Source organism: Eucyclogobius newberryi, unplaced genomic scaffold (assembly GCF_026437365.1).
Source record: "Eucyclogobius newberryi isolate DKJ021-1_F unplaced genomic scaffold, fEucNew1.0.hap1 SCAF_13, whole genome shotgun sequence".
NCBI lineage: Eukaryota > Metazoa > Chordata > Actinopteri > Gobiiformes > Gobiidae > Eucyclogobius > Eucyclogobius newberryi.
In genome coordinates, this window is record NW_027315757.1 from 33910110 (window position 1) to 33928492 (window position 18383).

The 18383-nt window shown below is 40.1% G+C and overlaps 2 protein-coding genes across 3 annotated transcripts; both read left to right on the plus strand.

The window, feature by feature from the left end:
• The first annotated feature begins 335 nt into the window (after nt 1-335).
• nol12 (nucleolar protein 12) lies at nt 336-2695 on the plus strand. Its single transcript, XM_072443700.1, has 6 exons — nt 336-503; nt 653-758; nt 848-896; nt 1926-2077; nt 2150-2247; nt 2374-2695. The coding sequence occupies exons 1-6, from the start codon at nt 391-393 to the stop codon at nt 2567-2569; spliced, it is 714 nt and encodes a 237-aa protein (XP_072299801.1). The 5' UTR covers nt 336-390; the 3' UTR covers nt 2570-2695.
• Nucleotides 2696-3643: 948 nt separating this feature from the next.
• Nucleotides 3644-17413, plus strand: triobpb (TRIO and F-actin binding protein b). Of its 2 annotated transcripts, XM_072443701.1 has the most exons (17): nt 3644-3943; nt 4685-4824; nt 5131-5291; nt 5589-8073; nt 8135-8246; nt 8531-8599; nt 10820-10876; nt 11336-11404; nt 11482-11571; nt 11655-11764; nt 13915-14323; nt 15039-15270; nt 15821-15929; nt 16168-16327; nt 16409-16507; nt 16577-16663; nt 17162-17413. In XM_072443701.1, the coding sequence occupies exons 1-17, from the start codon at nt 3659-3661 to the stop codon at nt 17321-17323; spliced, it is 4836 nt and encodes a 1611-aa protein (XP_072299802.1). In that variant the 5' UTR covers nt 3644-3658; the 3' UTR covers nt 17324-17413. The 2 variants fall into 2 exon arrangements, with proteins under 2 accessions (XP_072299802.1, XP_072299803.1); XM_072443702.1 differs by lacking the exons at nt 3644-3943; nt 4685-4824; nt 5131-5291; ... (1 more) ...; nt 8135-8246; nt 8531-8599 and adding an exon at nt 9496-9704 and having other exon boundaries at nt 17162-17406.
• Nucleotides 17414-18383: the final 970 nt, after the last annotated feature.

Consider the following 18383-nt stretch of genomic DNA (forward strand, 5'->3'; position numbering starts at 1 on the left):
TTGGACAACTTGCGCAGCTAAACTCAAATGCCACTAGTTCTGTCTATTCGGAATCAGTTTATTATTATTTTTCAATCATCTTTCGTGCATTCCCATCTCTCTCTCTTCCGACTGTCTGTAACATCATCATTTGAATTTAGATTTTTTTTTAATGGTACTCACATATGACTATCCAGGAGACATTAAATTAAACGAATTAATTTAAATTGTATGAAAGTTTTAAGAAATGTATGTTCTCGTCACAGAGGTTGAATGTTCCTCTCGTAGAAGAAACAGAATTCACACATTTTATATCGGAACCTTTGTTCCTTGCCTCGCTTTCACTCGGAAAGTCTGACGAAGCCCACAAACCGGAAACCAGGATAACTTGAACTGAACTCACGTGTGAAAATGAAACGGACACATAATAATAATAATAATATCACTAAAAATACAAAATTCAAGCCACGATCAAAAAAGAGAGAAAACAAATGCATCATTACGTTTGACGAAAAGAATCGACAGTAAGTTCTGAGTCTTTACAACAATGTTTAACGTCCTAATCCATACTTGTTAGCTAGCTAAGGTACCGCTAGTATTATGATAAGATAAAAGCGATCCTTTTAGTACGTGTACTTTATTTGCCTGTGTTTTTGTTTGCTTGTTTTGACAGGGATTATCTCACAGGTTTCCACAAGAGGAAAGTGGAGAGAAGGAAGGCAGCAGTGGAAGAAATAAAGAAGAAAATTAAAGAGGAACAAATCAAAGTCCGAGAAGGAGTAAGAACATCAAGATATATTTGTGTGCATTTATTGATTGATTAAACTGTAAACCTAATTTATTTGTATTTATTTATTTTACTTTTTAGAGGCATAAAGAATACTTGAAGCTGTTGAAAGAAAGAAAAGAAGCTCTCGGTATGTTGATGCCATATATATATATATATATATATATATATATATATATATATTGTATTCATTAAATTTAATAATATAATTGTAAATTCATGTAGATAGCCTACATTATTGAAAAGACTATGCCTTTAATGAAACGCATCTCACTAACAAAGTCTGTGTCTACTACACTTGACTCTATTATTTACTATTGCTGACTGGTTGTGACAGTAGGGGCATTATTTTAATGTTATTAATCAAATGTCTTGTGATGTTTCTCACTGGATTGTTATTGATTTTGGTAGATTATCAGAGTGTTTAAGAACATCCCTAGAAACAAAGTTGGTGGACCAGGTCCAGATGTGATATCTGCTGTATTACTAACAACTTGCACTGGAGAACTAACCCTCGTCGTGGCAGTGGCTTGTTTAGCAATCCTTAGATAAATTCAGGTGTAAGGATGTAGAATATTATTCAGTTATTTAGATTATACATTAGCAATCAATCAAAATGTATTATAAACAGTGCTTTTACATTCATTCTTTCATTCATTCATTCATTCATTTTCTACCGGTTTTCCCGTTGGGGGTTGACTGGAGCCTATCCAAGTGACTTTGGGCCTTAGGCAGGGTGCATTACAAATCCATAGTTCAGCTGACTGTGGAATAGTCAGACCTTTCTGGTAAGATCATGGGTGTGTCCAATCTGACCTTCCCACTGTCCATCTTTGTAGACTGAGCTCATGCAGTTTAGAAGGAGAATCCCCTCATTTAAAAGCAACTGGCATAAACATTTGTTTGTACCTCAGTCTATTAAATTAATATCATGGACTATGGTTTAAGTGTTGCTTTGTTATTTTATGTCCTGGGGGACAGGAAAAAGGATCTAACCTAAATAACTACTGTTTTGCTGTAGCAGAAAAACGTAATTGCCTCTATGCAAACAGTATTTACTAAATTTACTTTCGTTTAGTTTTTTATCCCTCCCATACGGAAGGCCACTAATACAACTAAATAACTAAATCAGTCTTACCACTATTATTTCCCTTGTCAGATGAAGGTGATGACAAAGATGAATTGGAGGATGCTATAACGGCAACTACTGAGTCTATTCAGTATGATCATCCCAATCACACTGTTACCGTGACAACGATCTGTGATCTTGACCTGACGGGGTCCCACCTGCTGGGCCCTGTATCCGACCAGGTAAATGTCAGTTTTCTGTGGCATGCACAAAAAGCTATGTTTTGTATAAAAGTAAACAGACTTTACTCACAGGTCATTGGAGAAAATGATAAAGAAGAAACTAAAACTGAAGAGGCGGAAAAGAAAACTGCCATGCCAAAAAAAGCTGGGAACCCTTTTCTCAACAAAAAGTAAGTTTATTTCACAAATTATTTGCATATATATATATATATATATATATATATATATATATATATATATTACACAAAATCTCATACCATATCAAGCATTTTCTTTGTGTTTGGATTCTCTTTCAGGATCCGTTCCTTAACTGCTTCACTGAACACATTTACCGTCAAGCGATCGAAAAATAAAACACACACAAATAAAAAGCACAAAGGCCGAACAGCAGACAAAAAAGTATATGAAACGGAAAGTAAGTCCAAAGGTGGAAGAACCACTAAGAGAGAAAGACGCAGACGTACTGGGAGGAATGAGACTTTCAAAATGTAGACACGGGACAACAGACTGGGACTGGGAAATGTTATTATTATTTTATGTTTTAACCACATACTTTTGCCTTTGTAATATATTTGATAAAACTAATGGTCAATATTAAACAAATCATTTACAAATAAATCTTGTTGACATTTTTGCTTTAATTTCTTATTACTGTCAGTCGTTTCAGTTTGTATCGTATCATCTTTGTTACCTGTCAGTGCTGAATGAAACTATGTACTTGTGAATTCTTCTTCTGAGTTAGCTTTAAACTTTAAGTTTGTTTTAATGTATGTGGCCCCCTCCCACCTCAGTGTTTATTTATTTACGTCCACCTGAGCCAGCGAGTGCCATCTGTCCCCAACATGAGCGTTTCATTTCGCTTTCTAAAGCCCATGATATTTAATACAGGTTCTTACTCGAAGAACAGCCTAGTCACAAGCTCCATTTTGGATCAAAGTCTGTATTTGCATGTTGGCTTCTGCATGGTAAACTGAGAGCCGGTATGGCTACAGCTGATACCTCAGTTTCACTTATTGTTCGACCAGCCAATGGGGTGGATTTTGGAGTTTGGTAGAGCAAGTGGATGGAGAGCATGGAGATGAGGAGTGTGTCTGATGGGGGTCTGAGGGGCAGTTCCTCTTTGCAGTTGAGCTGAGTCAGAAGGACGCTACTACTGTCAGGTAATGCTAGTTAGATTTTTGTCTTTCTTAATACCACCCAAGTGAATGTGTTTTCTCCAATTGTCACTTTTCTGGTAAATTCTATATAGACAATGCTCTGAAGTTGTCAAATTACATAGCATGTGCCTTGCGGTTTGTAGTCTGACATGACACAATGTAGTGCTCTGAAGGATTGTGTTACACCATCCTTCAATGTAATTAGTTATCACCTCACTTGCAGCTCTGCATTACACACAGTTAATACACAAGACATGTCAATATGGTCTCAAAATCTAATCTATTATGCACTTCTCTCCCGCGGGATCAAAATAAAAGCAAGTTGTAAACAAATAACAGGTGTTGATTTGATGTAATAGGTTTTATATTGTATTTTTTGTTGAAGCTTGCCCTTCTCAGTTTGAATGAGTGAAGCAGACTCATTATGCCCACCTCTCCTGATGAACCCGTGTGCCCCAAGTTCCAGCCAAACATCTTCGACCCCTCCCGCTGCCACGACTGTCTGCGGCAGAGGCACCTTCACTCCGGGGCAGGGGAAAGCACTGAGGTCGCACCAGAACAGAAGCCCACTTTAGAAACAAGAGCTGGGAATAAGGCCGACATTAGCCACAAAACGGAAAATGGGATTGGAAATTGTATTGGACAGAGCAAAGGAGTGTTGTTAACACCAATCCAATCCCAGGCAGAGGAAAAGGACACCAGCAGTAAGGTAAGACCTCTTTCTTACCTGAAACGGAGCTAAGAATAGAGACCAGGTAGACTCGAGGATTGAGTGAAATATTGTATTATCGAGATGCTACAGTTTTATGATAAAGGATGTTTTGTGGAATTATTTATTTTAAAAGGTATTATTCCTTGTGTCTGTGTGTAAATTGTAAAACGGTCATGAACTGAGAATCCAAAGTGACATGGACAGGGTGGTAGCTGTGAAATTTACAACATTGTATCACTTACTCCTCTCTTGGGAATCACTTGGGTTTAATATTACAAGAGTGATGTACTCTAAGGACTGCCATGTGTCAGTATAATTTCAAAAGTGCCTTGCATTTCATCATCCAACCACTGCATAACTGGATTGAGTGCTGTCACAGTATGTGAGCATTGTTTGTTCTTTGTAGGGACGTTCACAAGAGGAATCTCGTTTTTTTTTCCTTAAGATCTATTTCAATGTTTACAGTACGTCCTCTTGATAATAAAATGGTTTGGAGGTGAGAATACAGCAATGAAATGTTAATGAGGAAAGCCACTAACAAGATCAGATTACAGAGGTGTAACCCTAATCGAACAGCAGCCTGAGTATGTGCTCGAGAGGACAGAGGGGACAGACACTTTTGAGCTCAGCATCAAAACTCAAGGGACATGACATACTTCAAACACTTCATAATCTGGTATACAAATGTATGCCTTTCTAAATCCAATAGTATGCACTAATTCTGATGTGATGTTCTAGGAAGAATTGGACTCTGCAGTGAGTAGTTATTGTGATGTCGGTGGAGAGCGGACAGGTTATAGGGAGAGCTCCTTGTGCATCTTGAGCCCCGACTGTGCACTCTACATCTGTGAAGGAGACGACGACTGCAGCACCGTCAGGTAGGACATCTTCAAGTCTAAATCCCAACCAAATGTGTACTGAGTGACCCAATGTCTTATGCAATGGGGCATATAACGGCAATACAATGCTACATTTTGATTTAATTGAGCACATTTATTGAAAATGATTGATTTCTGTTGGTAATCAGTTATTGTGTGCATTGTTTACAACGTTTTTGCTCATTGGTGGAGAAATGTATTATTTAATGTGAACCAAAAGTCAATCTGATGGGTATTTAAATGTGGTTCTTTTCAGTGTCAGAGTGTCAACTTTCTGTTATATTTTGTACCTGTTCCTTCACACAGTTCTCGTGACCAGGAATTCAGCAGTTCCATCAGCACTGAAGACGAATACCTACTCGTCCAACGCCATTCCACTCACTTCGCCATGACCCGGCTTGACCCTCCGCCCCACCGCCCAAACCCTCAAGCATGGATGGACGAAGCCCGTAGTAGAGATGCATTCAGTCGGCATTCAGGTGGTTTCATTTATTACATTTAAAACTAAAGTACGCTATTTTTCAACTAACAAATTTAAGCCCTTGAAGCTGATGAATTACTGCTATAAGCACAGTCCGTATTCAGTTACAGCTAAAGGTGTTCATTACTTTACTTTACTGTTTGATGTTACCAGCTGAGGTGTCCCAAGGCAATTATTGGTAACTCTATATATAGGTGGGTTTGTGTCAGGAAACCACAGTTAGTCAAGAAGTAGTAGTACTTGAACTTTTGTGTCACACTTCCTGGTTTCCATCTTTTTCCAGGCTTAAAAGAAGATAAAGGAAAACGAGAAAGTGGCTACTTCTCCTTGGGACGGGCCTCAGGCACCAGCTCCATAAGTGACAAAAGCCCACCCAGTGCTTACCGCCATATTGAGAAAGGGCACCCTGTCTTCAATCTCAGGAATGTAGAACCTAAAGATGCAGTTCCATTTAGAAACCCCAATCTTGGCGTTGCATCGGATCGGCTCATACCGGATCCTGTGATTGAGGAGGAACTAGTCGAAATGATTCCACCTGACCCTTATGAATTAGCTGTCGAAGTTGAAGCACAAGTTGGCCCACGATCACCTAGTCCCACACCCTTTAAAATTGCAGAATCTCTGGCCTCCACCGGGCGGAAAGGGGCCAATAGTTCATATGGAAGAAGGAGCCCAACTCAAATAAATTCATATCAACCGTCAAGGCAAGCCTCCGCTCTTCAGTCACAGTCTCCACCACCGATGCGTAACAGTTTAGCATTCAGACGCAGTGAATCCACAACTTCCCTCAACAGACACAACTTTGATGGAGGAGGCAGGGCTAGAGGGACAGAGATGGTATCTAAAAGCTCTCTGCAAAGTGCTTCTGCACGAAGAAGTGACTATGGAACAATGCCAAGAAACCTGAAATCTTCTGTGAAAACACAATCAAACACAGTTTCAGATTTCAGAAATGCCTTGCGGAAATCTGAGGGCAATGGGTTTGCAAATGGACGTGTGAAACCCAGTAGAAATTCTTCTCCAACAAGGGGTGACTATAACCCTACAGGCCAAATGCGTGCGAGACAGACAGAAGTTAACAGCAGCACATCATATGCACTGGGCAGAGAAGTCCATGCCTCAGCTCCAGCCCAGAGATCAGCTGATAGTGCTAGAAACATACGCAGCGCTTCACTGCCTAGAAGGACTCATGACACATCCAGTCATTCTGTCCTGCGTAAATCAGAATCTATTTGGTCTCTAAATGGACGTGGTCACACTGGGCGCTGTGGCTCTCCCGTCAGAGAAGGCTATGATATTGAAAGCCAAGCTCTGATTCGTGATCAGATCAGTAACTATGGTACAAATGAAGATGAAGATGAAGGCCCCTCTTTGTCTCCTATGTCTAAAGGTTTCGAAATGCCAAGTAAATCTGTACTGCGCAAGAGTGACACTGAGAAATGTCTCAGAGGCCATGAGAGTCGAAGTTCTTCCCCTGGAAGACGGGGCTTCAATAGTTCAAGCCAGCTTCGAAGAACAGACACCAGTGGTTCAATGTACAGTCTAGGTCAGGAAAGCCGAAGTTCTTCTCCTGGAAGAAGGGGTTTTGAAAGTTCTCGTCAGCTTCAGAGAACAGACACTAGTGGGTCAATTCACGGTCGAGGTCACGAAAGTCAAAGTTCTTCCCCTGGAAGAAGGGGTTTTGAAAGTTCTCGTACGCTTCAGAGAACAGACACTAGTGGGTCAGTGTACAGCCAAGGTCACGACAGCCGAAGTTCTTCTCCTGGAAGAAGAGGGTTTGGAAGTTCTCGTACGCTTCAGAGAACAGACACTAGTGGGTCAGTGTACAGCCAAGGTCACGACAGCCGAAGTTCTTCTCCTGGAAGAAGAGGGTTTGGAAGTTCTCGTACGCTTCAGAGAACAGACACTAGTGGGTCAATTCACGGTCGAGGTCACGAAAGTCAAAGTTCTTCTCCTGGAAGAAGGGAGTTTGGAAGTTCTCGTCAGCTTCAGAGGACAGACACCAGTGGGTCACTTTACAGCCAAGGTGAAAGCCTTAACTCCTCCCCGGTGAGGAGAAACTTTGAAGGTTCCTCTCAGTCTCTGCTCCGAAAGATTGATGGTAGCGTTTCGGACAAAAACTTAAGTCACAGTACCTCACCCTCTAGAAGGAGTTCTCCTCCTGAACCACGTTCTCTAAGGACAGCTGAAGGTATCATGCGCAGCCACTCTCCCCCACAGAGAGGCCTCAAAGAACCTCCAGGATACTCAGTCCTTCGAAATGCCACAAATGGAGACTTCAATCAAAGAAGTCAAAGAAAAGAAACTGAAGCAAAATATGAAACGAATCACTCATCGCGCTCTTGGAGAGAATCTACACACTCAAATCACAGCTCTTCATCTCAAACTGCTTCACCCTCTAGACGAGCCACCGCTGGGAGCAGAGTCTCCTATGTTACTACTGAAACGCACAAAAACACAGGTCAAACAAGTGTCAAATCTGTGGGCAGCAGACGCAGTAATGAGGACCATCACCCTTCTCCAATTGACAAGCGGTCGAGTCGAGCATGGAGCCCCTCTCCTCCACAGGCGGATCTGCGGAGGCACACCTCCTCCCAGAGCTCTATGGAGTCCTCTGAGTCTGGCCAACTGTCTGTGGACTCTAAAGGACGCAACAACAGAGAAGAATATGCCATCATAGCTGATCTGCCAAAAGTCAAAAAAGTTCAGCCGAGGGAGGGGCCAGGTCAATCTGAACGGACACATACCCAGCTTTTCAAACCAGCAAGGTGAGCTTCATAATTAACAATACTTGTGAAAAATATTACCGTCTTTGTTTTGCCTTTTTAGCCATTCAGTGAGCAAGCAGCCATCCAAAGACTGGGACGACACAGCGGACACAGATTGGCCATATGGGGGCGGAGGCTATCTATCCAGAGCCCACTCCACCACCTCGTTACATGTAGGTTCTTCTAGACAAACCTTTGTTATGACCTAAATGTGTCTTTAAATGTATATAATAGTTTCTTATGAACTTATTTTGTCTTCAGATTTATTTTGGCAGGCCTACCATTTTCTTTTATCTATTGTACACATTTCAAACAAGGGCACTAGGCTTTTGCACACAATAACAGGCTGTCTTATGCAGGAATGTTTGGTCAGATTCTCATAAAAACAGGGTGTTACTTCCTGTTCGCTTGGCTAGATATTGATTATCTCAAAAGACCTCCATCTGTTCATTTTCAGAGGTCTGGCAGTCCAACCACAGACGAGGGCACTTGGAAAAGCAGCCAGCACAGGTCAGAACAAATGCAGGTATGTGTTGGCATTTCTGCATTGCATTCGAATGATTCAGGCCTTGTGCTCCTGTTTTGTTAACTATTGTGTTTTCCTCCTAGACTTTGATCGGAACAACTTTATGATTTAGGCTAAATAAAGAGAGAAAATTGGCCTTGTATTTATGTGACATTTTTGCTCATTAACAATTTATGTTCACTCTTGAATACCTTGTTGCCTACATCCACATACACCATGCAATGAGTGCCTGTGTTGCACTTACACCCTTGAGGCATTTCATGAGTCTTGACTGAGCTTTGTCCAATTTGGTCTGCTGGGGCATGTGTGGAAATTCCTTATGTGAAACCAATAGTTACCAAAATAAGCTATTTGAGGGGAAATATGCCACTTGACAGTTCATCTGTGATTCTGTCCATAAATTGGCCTGTAGCTGTCTGATGGAAGCAAAAAAAAAAAAAAAAAAACTTTAAATATTAGCTTTAAATCCAAAATAAGACGTAGGCTTTATTTGCGCAGAGTGAGACTTCTTCTCACTCATGCATTTTCCCGAGTAAGGTAGATTTTGTAGGAATTGAGGGGGTTTCTTCTGTGTCAAGTCCCCTCCTGTGTCAAGTCCCCTCCTGTGTCAAGTCCCCTTCTGTGTCAAGTCCCCTCCGGTGTTAAGTCTACTGTTAGACCACATGAAGCCTTGTGCGAGTCTGTCACAGCGACACAAGGCGACAGGGTTTCTGAGCCGAGGCTTGTTTTCACCAACGATCTTCGCGGATCCGCCCAGGAGGAAGTTGCAGTGAAGGCGCCGATCAGCGACACAAACGGCTCAAATTAACTGTATCTAACTCGTAAATACCCTTTCAATCCGTTTTAACTTTTTCAACAACAAAAAACGCCGTTGGTTTGAAGATGTTTTAAGACCCGATGGTACGATCTGGTCCCTTGAAACTCGAAAGTTGCTGGCGGATCTTGAGAAACGTAAAATGGAGATGAATGGCGGGCTTTTATCTACTTAGCGCTGAAACTCATCACGATACGAGTGAAATTCTGACCGTTTGAGCTGCTTTATTCACTGCTTTGAGTAACGTGTCGTGTGTGTGTCGTGCCCTCCGCGGATCCTGTTATCATGACGGTGAGTCGCACTGGATAGCTGCATGGTTTTCCTGATGTTGTTGTGTTTGTTTTTTCCACTTCATTTCTGATCATTCTTTGGTGCCTGTGGTTGTGATGAGGAGACTAGTGTTCACCCTGTGCTGTGTTCTTAATGCTGCATGTTCTCCAGGTGCTTCAGTGACACTGTCAGTCACCAGGGCCACTGCATGTGTCAAATGTTACAGTCGGATGTGACACGTTGCTGGTGTTTGCTTGTAAAGTTGGCCTCCAGAGTGAAGTGGGTCACCTGTCATCACATCTGTATTATAGATAATGAGAGTCTATTGAGATGAAGCACATATCAATGTATCCCCCTCCCTGAATGACCGCCAGAGTAAACAATAGTACGTGTATATTTAGGCTGTAGGATGCAGGAAGATTGTCTGACAGTCTGACCTCTTTCCTCCTCTGCATTGTGCCCATTCATAATAAGACTACTCTTCATCCTGATTTACTTTTGCACAATGGCTGACTCAATTGGGCCTTTTAAAATCCTAAGCTACAGCCCAAACTTTATTTGTGAATGCTTACAGGATACTTGTATTACTAGATGTGATGTAGAGATATGGAAAGAAAAGAAATATTAGCACAGGAGGCACAATAATTGTATGAATGTGGGTGTTGCCCTGTTACATTCTTACCACTAAGCCTAGGTGTGGAGTAAATACACAACAAAGTTGGCTCTAAAAACACACGCAGGACAGTGTGAGCCTTTGGACAGCGACCTAATATTCAGTGGTGAAAAAGTGCTACGTGCCTTTGTAGGACACAAAAGCACGTGTGGAATGTACATGGAAAGGGTTGCCTAATCTTTATTTGGGATCTTATCTGATAGTGGTTTGTAAGCATGTTTTGTATATTTCTCTTCTGGGCATTCTCCTAAACACAGTAGTGTTCTTCTCTTTCAATGTTTAACCATAATATGTATTTGACTATAGCGTACACAGTTATTGTTCCCTGTTATTTCCACACTTTGTTTTTGTCTCTACTTGTTTTGTTCAGAGATTCTTCTTTTTTAAATACAGTAGGTTTGAGGTGAAACCTCAAATGAAGGTCATGAAACTGAAACACTGTTTTCTCTCTTTTCTCTGTCAGCCTGACCTACTGAACTTCAAAAAGGGATGGATGTCGAAACAGGACAACAGTGGAGAGGTAAAATATAGAGTGACAATCATCTGAAATGTGAAACTGTCTCCTGTCTGAAAACATATACTGGTATTTGAATGTTTGATCAACTTCAAATCTCACTTGCCACAGAATTTCTGTGGTTTTCAGGTTGTGTATCAGAAGCATTCTCTTTGTACTTAAAACGTTGTGTTTAATTTAAAATTTAAATTGTTTTTATTTTGAATAAGATATTCAAACCTAATAATACATGTGTTGCAGTTATATTTACTGACCTTATTTATAAAGCATTTACTATGCAAGGAAGAAATCCTGAGTACTATGTGCGGTATTTGTAATGGATAAAAAAAAGCCAAACATTGATTCTATGACTTGATATATATATATTACATTGTTGAGTTGAAAGTTTTAATTTAATACATAAAATTATGCCTGTGCAAAAGCTTATGTACAGAGAATTAACTGCTTTTGTTTTTTTGCTTTTAGTGGAAGAAGCATTGGTTTGTTTTGACTGATGCTGGACTGAAGTATTACAGAGACTCCACTGCAGAAGAGGTGTGCCACCTCACATACCTCTCTTTACGATTGTACTGGAAATGAAGCATTGAGGCATTGATAGGTTTTGTGTGCAGAAAGATGACTTGGATGGAGAGATCGATCTGAAATCATGCACCAAAGTTTCCGAGCTGGATGTGGAGAAGAACTATGGTTTTCAGATACATGTGAGTAAACACTCTTTTCCTACTGGTTTGGTCAATGTCTAGTTTCATCAAGTGTTTTACATAAACCTACTGATCTATTTTAGACACGGGAGGCGGTGATCACACTTTCGGCCATGACAGCTGGCATTAGAAGGAATTGGATAGAAGTTTTAAAGAAATGTGTTAGACCGAGTAGCTCTCCAGACCTCACACAGTAAGTACTAAATCATTTCATTGTTCCTTTGTAAAGCTTAATGCTCATCATGAACCTATTCAAATTCCATGTGTTATAGTATATTTTGTGATGATGTAGTTTTTATTATTATTTGTTTATTTGGTCAGGACTTTGCATGTTAATGAACATACATGATACACAAGGCAAGTTTATTTACAGAGCAGAGTTTATTTACCACAAGTGCCTCAAACAACAGGAAAAAATGCATTAAAATCACAATGACATGACAGAAATCACAAAACCTTACTTTAAATTTAACTTTACTTTACTCATTCAATTTAACAATGTTGACGATATGAGTCACATTTTGTCCCACACTGGGAGACTATCCAGACATTCTTTCCCATATTCGTTTGACATTTCCAGCATGACTGGCGTCTCAGGGATGGGCACATCGCCTTTAGATTGATTCTTTCCCATCAGGGCGGATTGCATCCATGGGATGATTTTCATCCTTATTCCCATAGTCACGCTCACAAACACACTCTTATTCATACACCAGCATACTGGAGTGTCTTGCCCAAAGGCACATCAATAGTATGCACTACTGCCCCCCTGTGGCACCTGGCATTCCAGCAGACTCCCATCCAAGCACTAACCTTCTGAGGTCTGATGAGATTTGACAAGTTGTCAATGGCCAGTATAAGACATTATGGATTACTACTGATGGCATAATTAGAATATGGACAATGTATTTAATTCTCTCATATTTGAGGACAGACATAAGCTTAACAAGCAACCCAATTAGAAATGTAATCGCTTGATGGTCTCAAAGTTGATATTTTGAACAGTGAGATCCAGTTGTTCACTAGAAGGTCATGGAAACGTTCTTCCATTGGGACATCGAGGACATGACCCATGAGTCATGGATTTGTTGGTGGAGAGTTTGTATTCAACAAAGCCCTGTTTGAACATTGGCATCTTGTTTTGGCACTGGCTGGTGTTCTCATGAACGCTCTCATGGAAGTCTTAACTGTAAAGCATTACTATGTTTTGTTTATGTTTTTGTATTTATTTCAATCTGCATTAGCTCTGAAAGCACCGCTATTCTTCCTGGAGTCGATCAACCAAAGTACATTTACATGAATATGATGTTGTGTGTTATGGTTATGAGGATGCATGGCCCGCTTACTTTAGATGACTTTGTTTGTTTGTTTCGAGTTTGTATTGGCAAAACAACAACTGGTTGTAACGGTGATGATGTCATCAAATTGAAGATGGTATTTACATACATACATGCTTAGGAAAAAAGGAAATGCATATTTAGTTATGGATAAAGGAATAAAATTACCGCTAGCCAATGTTTTGGGTATTTGTTATGATTCATAGCCTTGTTCAGTCTGTTGTAATTTGGACATTTTAGCGTTTCGCTTCAGATCACTGCCCAGATGATGAACAGTTTGATTGATTGAATATAGGCTTTTACTTTCTGTTTGAAAAAAGAATTGTGTTTATTATTACTACATTGATTATTGCCTCTTACTTCCAACACAAACAAGCATGATTTTGCATTTGCATTAAGAAGCGGTTGTGTATTAGGTAAATGTTAAAGGTGGTATGGGCGATTTTTTTCAGCAAATTTGTTATCATATTTCCTCGTGGCGTGGATAAATCATTAGTCCTGCCACGTATCAATCATAAAACGCACCTATCGCTCACCTGCTTCTGCGTGCCTAAGCGCATGGATCTATCATAATATAGTTCCCTCAGTGTACGGGGCAAAATGAAGACGGAGAAAGACAGTTCGAGCTGACACAGAAGTGGACAGAAATCTACGGGGGACAAGAGATGCGATGAGCTCCGTTGCGCTAATAAACAAACGCACGTGTGTGTTGTATCAGTCCGCACGGGGGAGCGCGCATGCGCACTTCCGCCTGCGTTCTCAAATCGCCGAAAAATCGTCCATTGCGCCTTTTAACTTTGATATGTTTCGTACACTTGTCGACATTAGCTGCCAAAAATACATTCAACCATTCAATTGCACCATTCTAGCCGGCTCCCTGATGCAGGAAGCCCTGTTTTATTTATTTTAACACATGACTGTGGCTTAACAAGGTTTGGTTGTGTCATCCATCTTTAATCCATATACTAATGGGATCACCTCATTCATAATGTCTTCCTCTTCACAGATTGCCAGACGGCCACAGTGACAAAGAGAACACTCACGTCCGCTTTTCTCGTCAGTCATCAGAACATTCATCCCACACACCTTCATCTCAGCGGAGGTTCGACTATGTTGAACTGTCACCTGTCCCTAACTACTCCGCCCCTCCTCCATCCAATCAGAGAGAAGCTGGCGAGGGCCAGGGCAGAGAGCACAGCCAGTGGCAGGAGGAGAGGAATACAAGCAGCCAATGGGAAGCACTGCTTTCCAGAAAGACCCCTAGTGGAGGGGCCAACCAGAGACTTCACAAAGAGGAGGACATAGAAAGAAAATGGGCAGAGTTTGAGCGCCTGCCGCTGAAGGACATGAGCTCTTTAAAAGCGACGGGATCACAGTCTTCTAGCCAGTCAGCCAATGAGGCGCTGCAGAGGGAGGTAGTGTGTGGAGTTGATTTTCTAATTTGCAAAAGTCAATGCAAATTAACCCTTCATCTATCGAGATGAAGGAATATTACTTATTTCTCTTGTGTGTTGTGTAGTTCCATTCTAAAAAAATTAAAGATTTCATCTTTAAGTTTTGAAACTCTAATGTGTGCTGTTGGTTTGCAGTGTCTTGAGGATCCACATCATTAGCAACTGTGCAATTCAGTGCTCAAGCCAATAGATAACATGAGCAATATGTTTGTTGTGATTGTATTATATTTATTTATTTCACCAGATGCACTTTCAATAGTTATTACCAGCTACATGTGACACATGTGTGCTGTAGACGTCTTATGATCTTAACTATAAAATGTTACGCTGCTTTCTTTTTATTACTTAATTGAAAGTGATTATTCCATAATGAATGAAAATACTTTGTCTTCAACAAGCCTGTAAAGTGTATTACAAGTGTAAAGGATTTTTATTATTACTTATAGAATTTATATATACATTTAATTGTTTATTCTGTGTCAAATCTATGCTCATGAGGCTTGGTAAATATTGTCAAATAGATCTAAACAAAATTGGTTCCTTAAAGAAATGGCTCTTGCAGTTACGGCTGAGCTCGTGCACAAGTTGCTCATCGTATGTGGCTTAAGTGGCTTGAACTTTGATGATCTTGATGTTGTGTCAGTCGGCTTTACCCATGTCCTTCTCTTCTGCTCAGGTGGCGTCGCTGAAGCAGCAGCTGGAGACTCTACAGGGGGGGAGGAAAGGTGGGGGAGGGCAGGGGAAACGCTGTGGGCCTGAGGCTCCCTGTGGCCGCAGCCTGTCAGCCATGGAGCAGGCTCATCGACAGGCGCTGGAGGAGCTGAAGAGGCAACACGAGAGACAAATGAGAGAGCTGCAGTCTGAGAAGGACAGACTTTTGCTGGAGGAGACTCAGGCCACAGCACAAGGTCCCAACAAAACACAACAAACACCTTAGGACTCTTACAGTGACTGTGGCTTTAAGTTAAGCTGAATTCTAGGATTAAAGATTAAACGTAGTTGATATAGACACATTGGCTACTTCAAACGCATATGAATATTTGCAACATTTTATTTAGAACAAAATAAAATGCATTCATAAAATTAAAATTGGAATAAAACTTTTTGTTTGAACTTTTATGGACCTCAAATATTAAAGAGTTATTAAAGAGTACGACGGAGGCTACAGATCAGTCCAAAAAACACAAATCAAACTTCAAATAATAATCCTGCCAAATATATTAATAACTAGTGGTTTATCATTTGCATAATATGATTTGAAATTGAATTATAGATCTTGTGGTCAGTGTTACTTTATAAAGTAGCTCATTGCGTTACCTCGTTACTCCCCGGGCGCGTAACTGAACACAGTGACAATCATTAAAATATCAAATAAACAAGCAAAGTAAATGTGTTTGACTGAGCTGCGTTTGTCTGTGCCATCTTGCATTTATGTTTGGGTTTGTGTTTCTGTTTCAGTAATAAAGACTTTGAAAAAGAACCAGAAAGAGGAGCTGGAGAGAGAGGTGGAGAAGGCCAAGAGACTGAGCAGTGGAGCAGACTCACAGACACTGCCAACACAACTACAGTGAGTACAAGTTATACAATGTGTGTGCAGCCATGTATCAAGAAAGCAGAGGAATTTAGGCATTTTTATCTGTATTTATTTATTAATTCATGTTTTAAAAACTACCATAGAGAAATTGAAATTGAAATGAATTATTTTTGAAAATTCTTTGCATCATGGGAAAAAACAACATGGATTGAATTAAATATAATGTTGTTTAGTAGATGTCTAAAACATTTGTAAATGTGTACTTTTTCAGAGCAGAAACGCAGTCCTTGCAGAGAGAGTTGGCAGGTTTGTCAGAGCGCTACTCACAGAAGTGTCTGGAGCTAAACCGAGCTGAACAGGACAATGCTCAGAGAGAAAGAGAAATCAGCCGCAAGGAAAGAGACATGGAACAGCTGAGGAAAGAGAACCAGGTAAGTTCAAAATATATATAACACATGTACTTTTGACATACATGTGGAAGCCCAGATCTATAACAGCTGTGTGTTTTTCAGGAGTTAAAAAGTCAGATAGCTGAGGAGATTAGTCGAGCACAAACCAGTGTTACACAGCGGGGCTCAGAAGACACAAGCAAGACTTCATGTGAACTCGAGGTATAACTTCATTAAAAACTCTATACTGCAGTTTAGAGCTCAGTTTGATGCGTTGTATTTTTTTTCTAGGTTCTTTTCAGAGTAAAGGAAAGGGAGATTGAGTACTTGCATAAGGAGATCAGCTGTCTAAGAAATGAACTTCAGTTTCTTAACACGGTAATGGATCTTGTTTTTACTCTGCACATACAGTGATATAAGAGGATTCAACACAACAATGGTTGCGTTCACAATGTTTATCTATATATTTTTTCATTGTGTAATTAATTTACAATCAATTGTGAACTTTGGATATAGTCTTAGGCTACATATTTATTATGAATACTGTATGATAAAGATGTGTAAACGCTGTCATTAAAAAACTATAAAAGTCCTGTGTGGGAGCCTGATGTGGTGCACACTTCGGTGGGCTCACAGCAGTGCAAAACCTCCAGGCCGCGCCCCGCTCATTGTTCTCCTGCTCGCGTATACAAATGAGCTATCAGCTCCAAGTAATGATTGGTAATGGATTCTCTATAGACTAAAATAAATCCCAGTAATGCATGTATACCCTAATGCAGTACAGTAAATAACACTACAGTTTGCCATGAGAGTAACGGAATAACTTAAGTTACTTTTAAAGGTAACGCTACCTAACAGTTCTGTTTGACTTTGCAGGAGAAACGCTTGGCATGTGAGCGATACACGGAAGTGCATGAGGAGTTAAGCGGACTGAAGGGTCGAAATGAGCGGGAGATCCAGAGCCTGAGGGAGCATCTCCGCCTCGCTATGGCTGCTCTACAGGAGGGCCAAAGGTTGGGCAACAGCCTTGACCACTGAGAGCCTGTGTGTGGTACTAATGTGCAGCGGCAGGTGTAAAGTATTCCCATGCCCTTGTCTGCATTTAAAAAAAAAAATATTTTATTTTTTTAATTTTTTGAGTCAAAACACATATTTTGAAGACGTACAACTACAGTAGGTGGCGCTAAATGCACCTTTCCAGTTGGCTGCCCACTGCCATTAAAAGTAACACAACGACAACAACAACAACGACGAGTAAAGCCGAGAGCCTCACTGCGTGGCACACTGAGCTCGCTGTGGCTTAAACAGTGCCTTACTTTTTAATCTCCCTGCCAAATGTCGCATTGACTTGTTTTTTACACTGGTTCACAATTTTGTTTACTGCACTTTTGTACTTGCTTTGGTCAGTTCAGAATGGATTTGGGGCTCATAACTTGTATTTGGGTGACATTTTAAATTATTAGGTAAAACAATTGTTAAATAATCTTTCAGTATCCACAATCAGAAGTAGCCAGGTCAATGTACCGATAGTTACACATGAGCTACTGTCATCTTGTTTTAGGGATATCCGAGTATGTTCTATTTTTAAAAAGCATATTTTTTTTAATGCTGTATGCAACTTTACATTGGTAATATAATTTAATTAACTGGTGAATTATAGTAAATACAACAAGTTTCAAGGAAGCAAGAGTTTTGATAAACGTATTTAAATAAAAAAAATAAAAAAAACTCTAGGAAGTTTCATGAAAGAAACCCATTTTAAGTGTCTTCATTTCAAAGCATCATCTGGCTAATATAAATATATTTTAATGTTAAAGTTTTTTTGAGGGGGTTGCATAAATGAGCCAATTTTTTACATTTTGTTTTGTAATAAAATAAAATGTGTTTTGAACATTGTTTATATTTAATGTACATCTAATGTACCTTATATCAACTTTGTAAATTATTTGTATTTTGAGTCTATTAAAGAAAAGTTACAAGGATTACTTTTGTGTTTTTTTACCTTATCAAAAGAGGGCTTGATCTACAAACTTCCACACAGACCTAAAGCAAGCACTATAGATGGACTCCAATTAGAGACTCACGTGAATAGATTGTC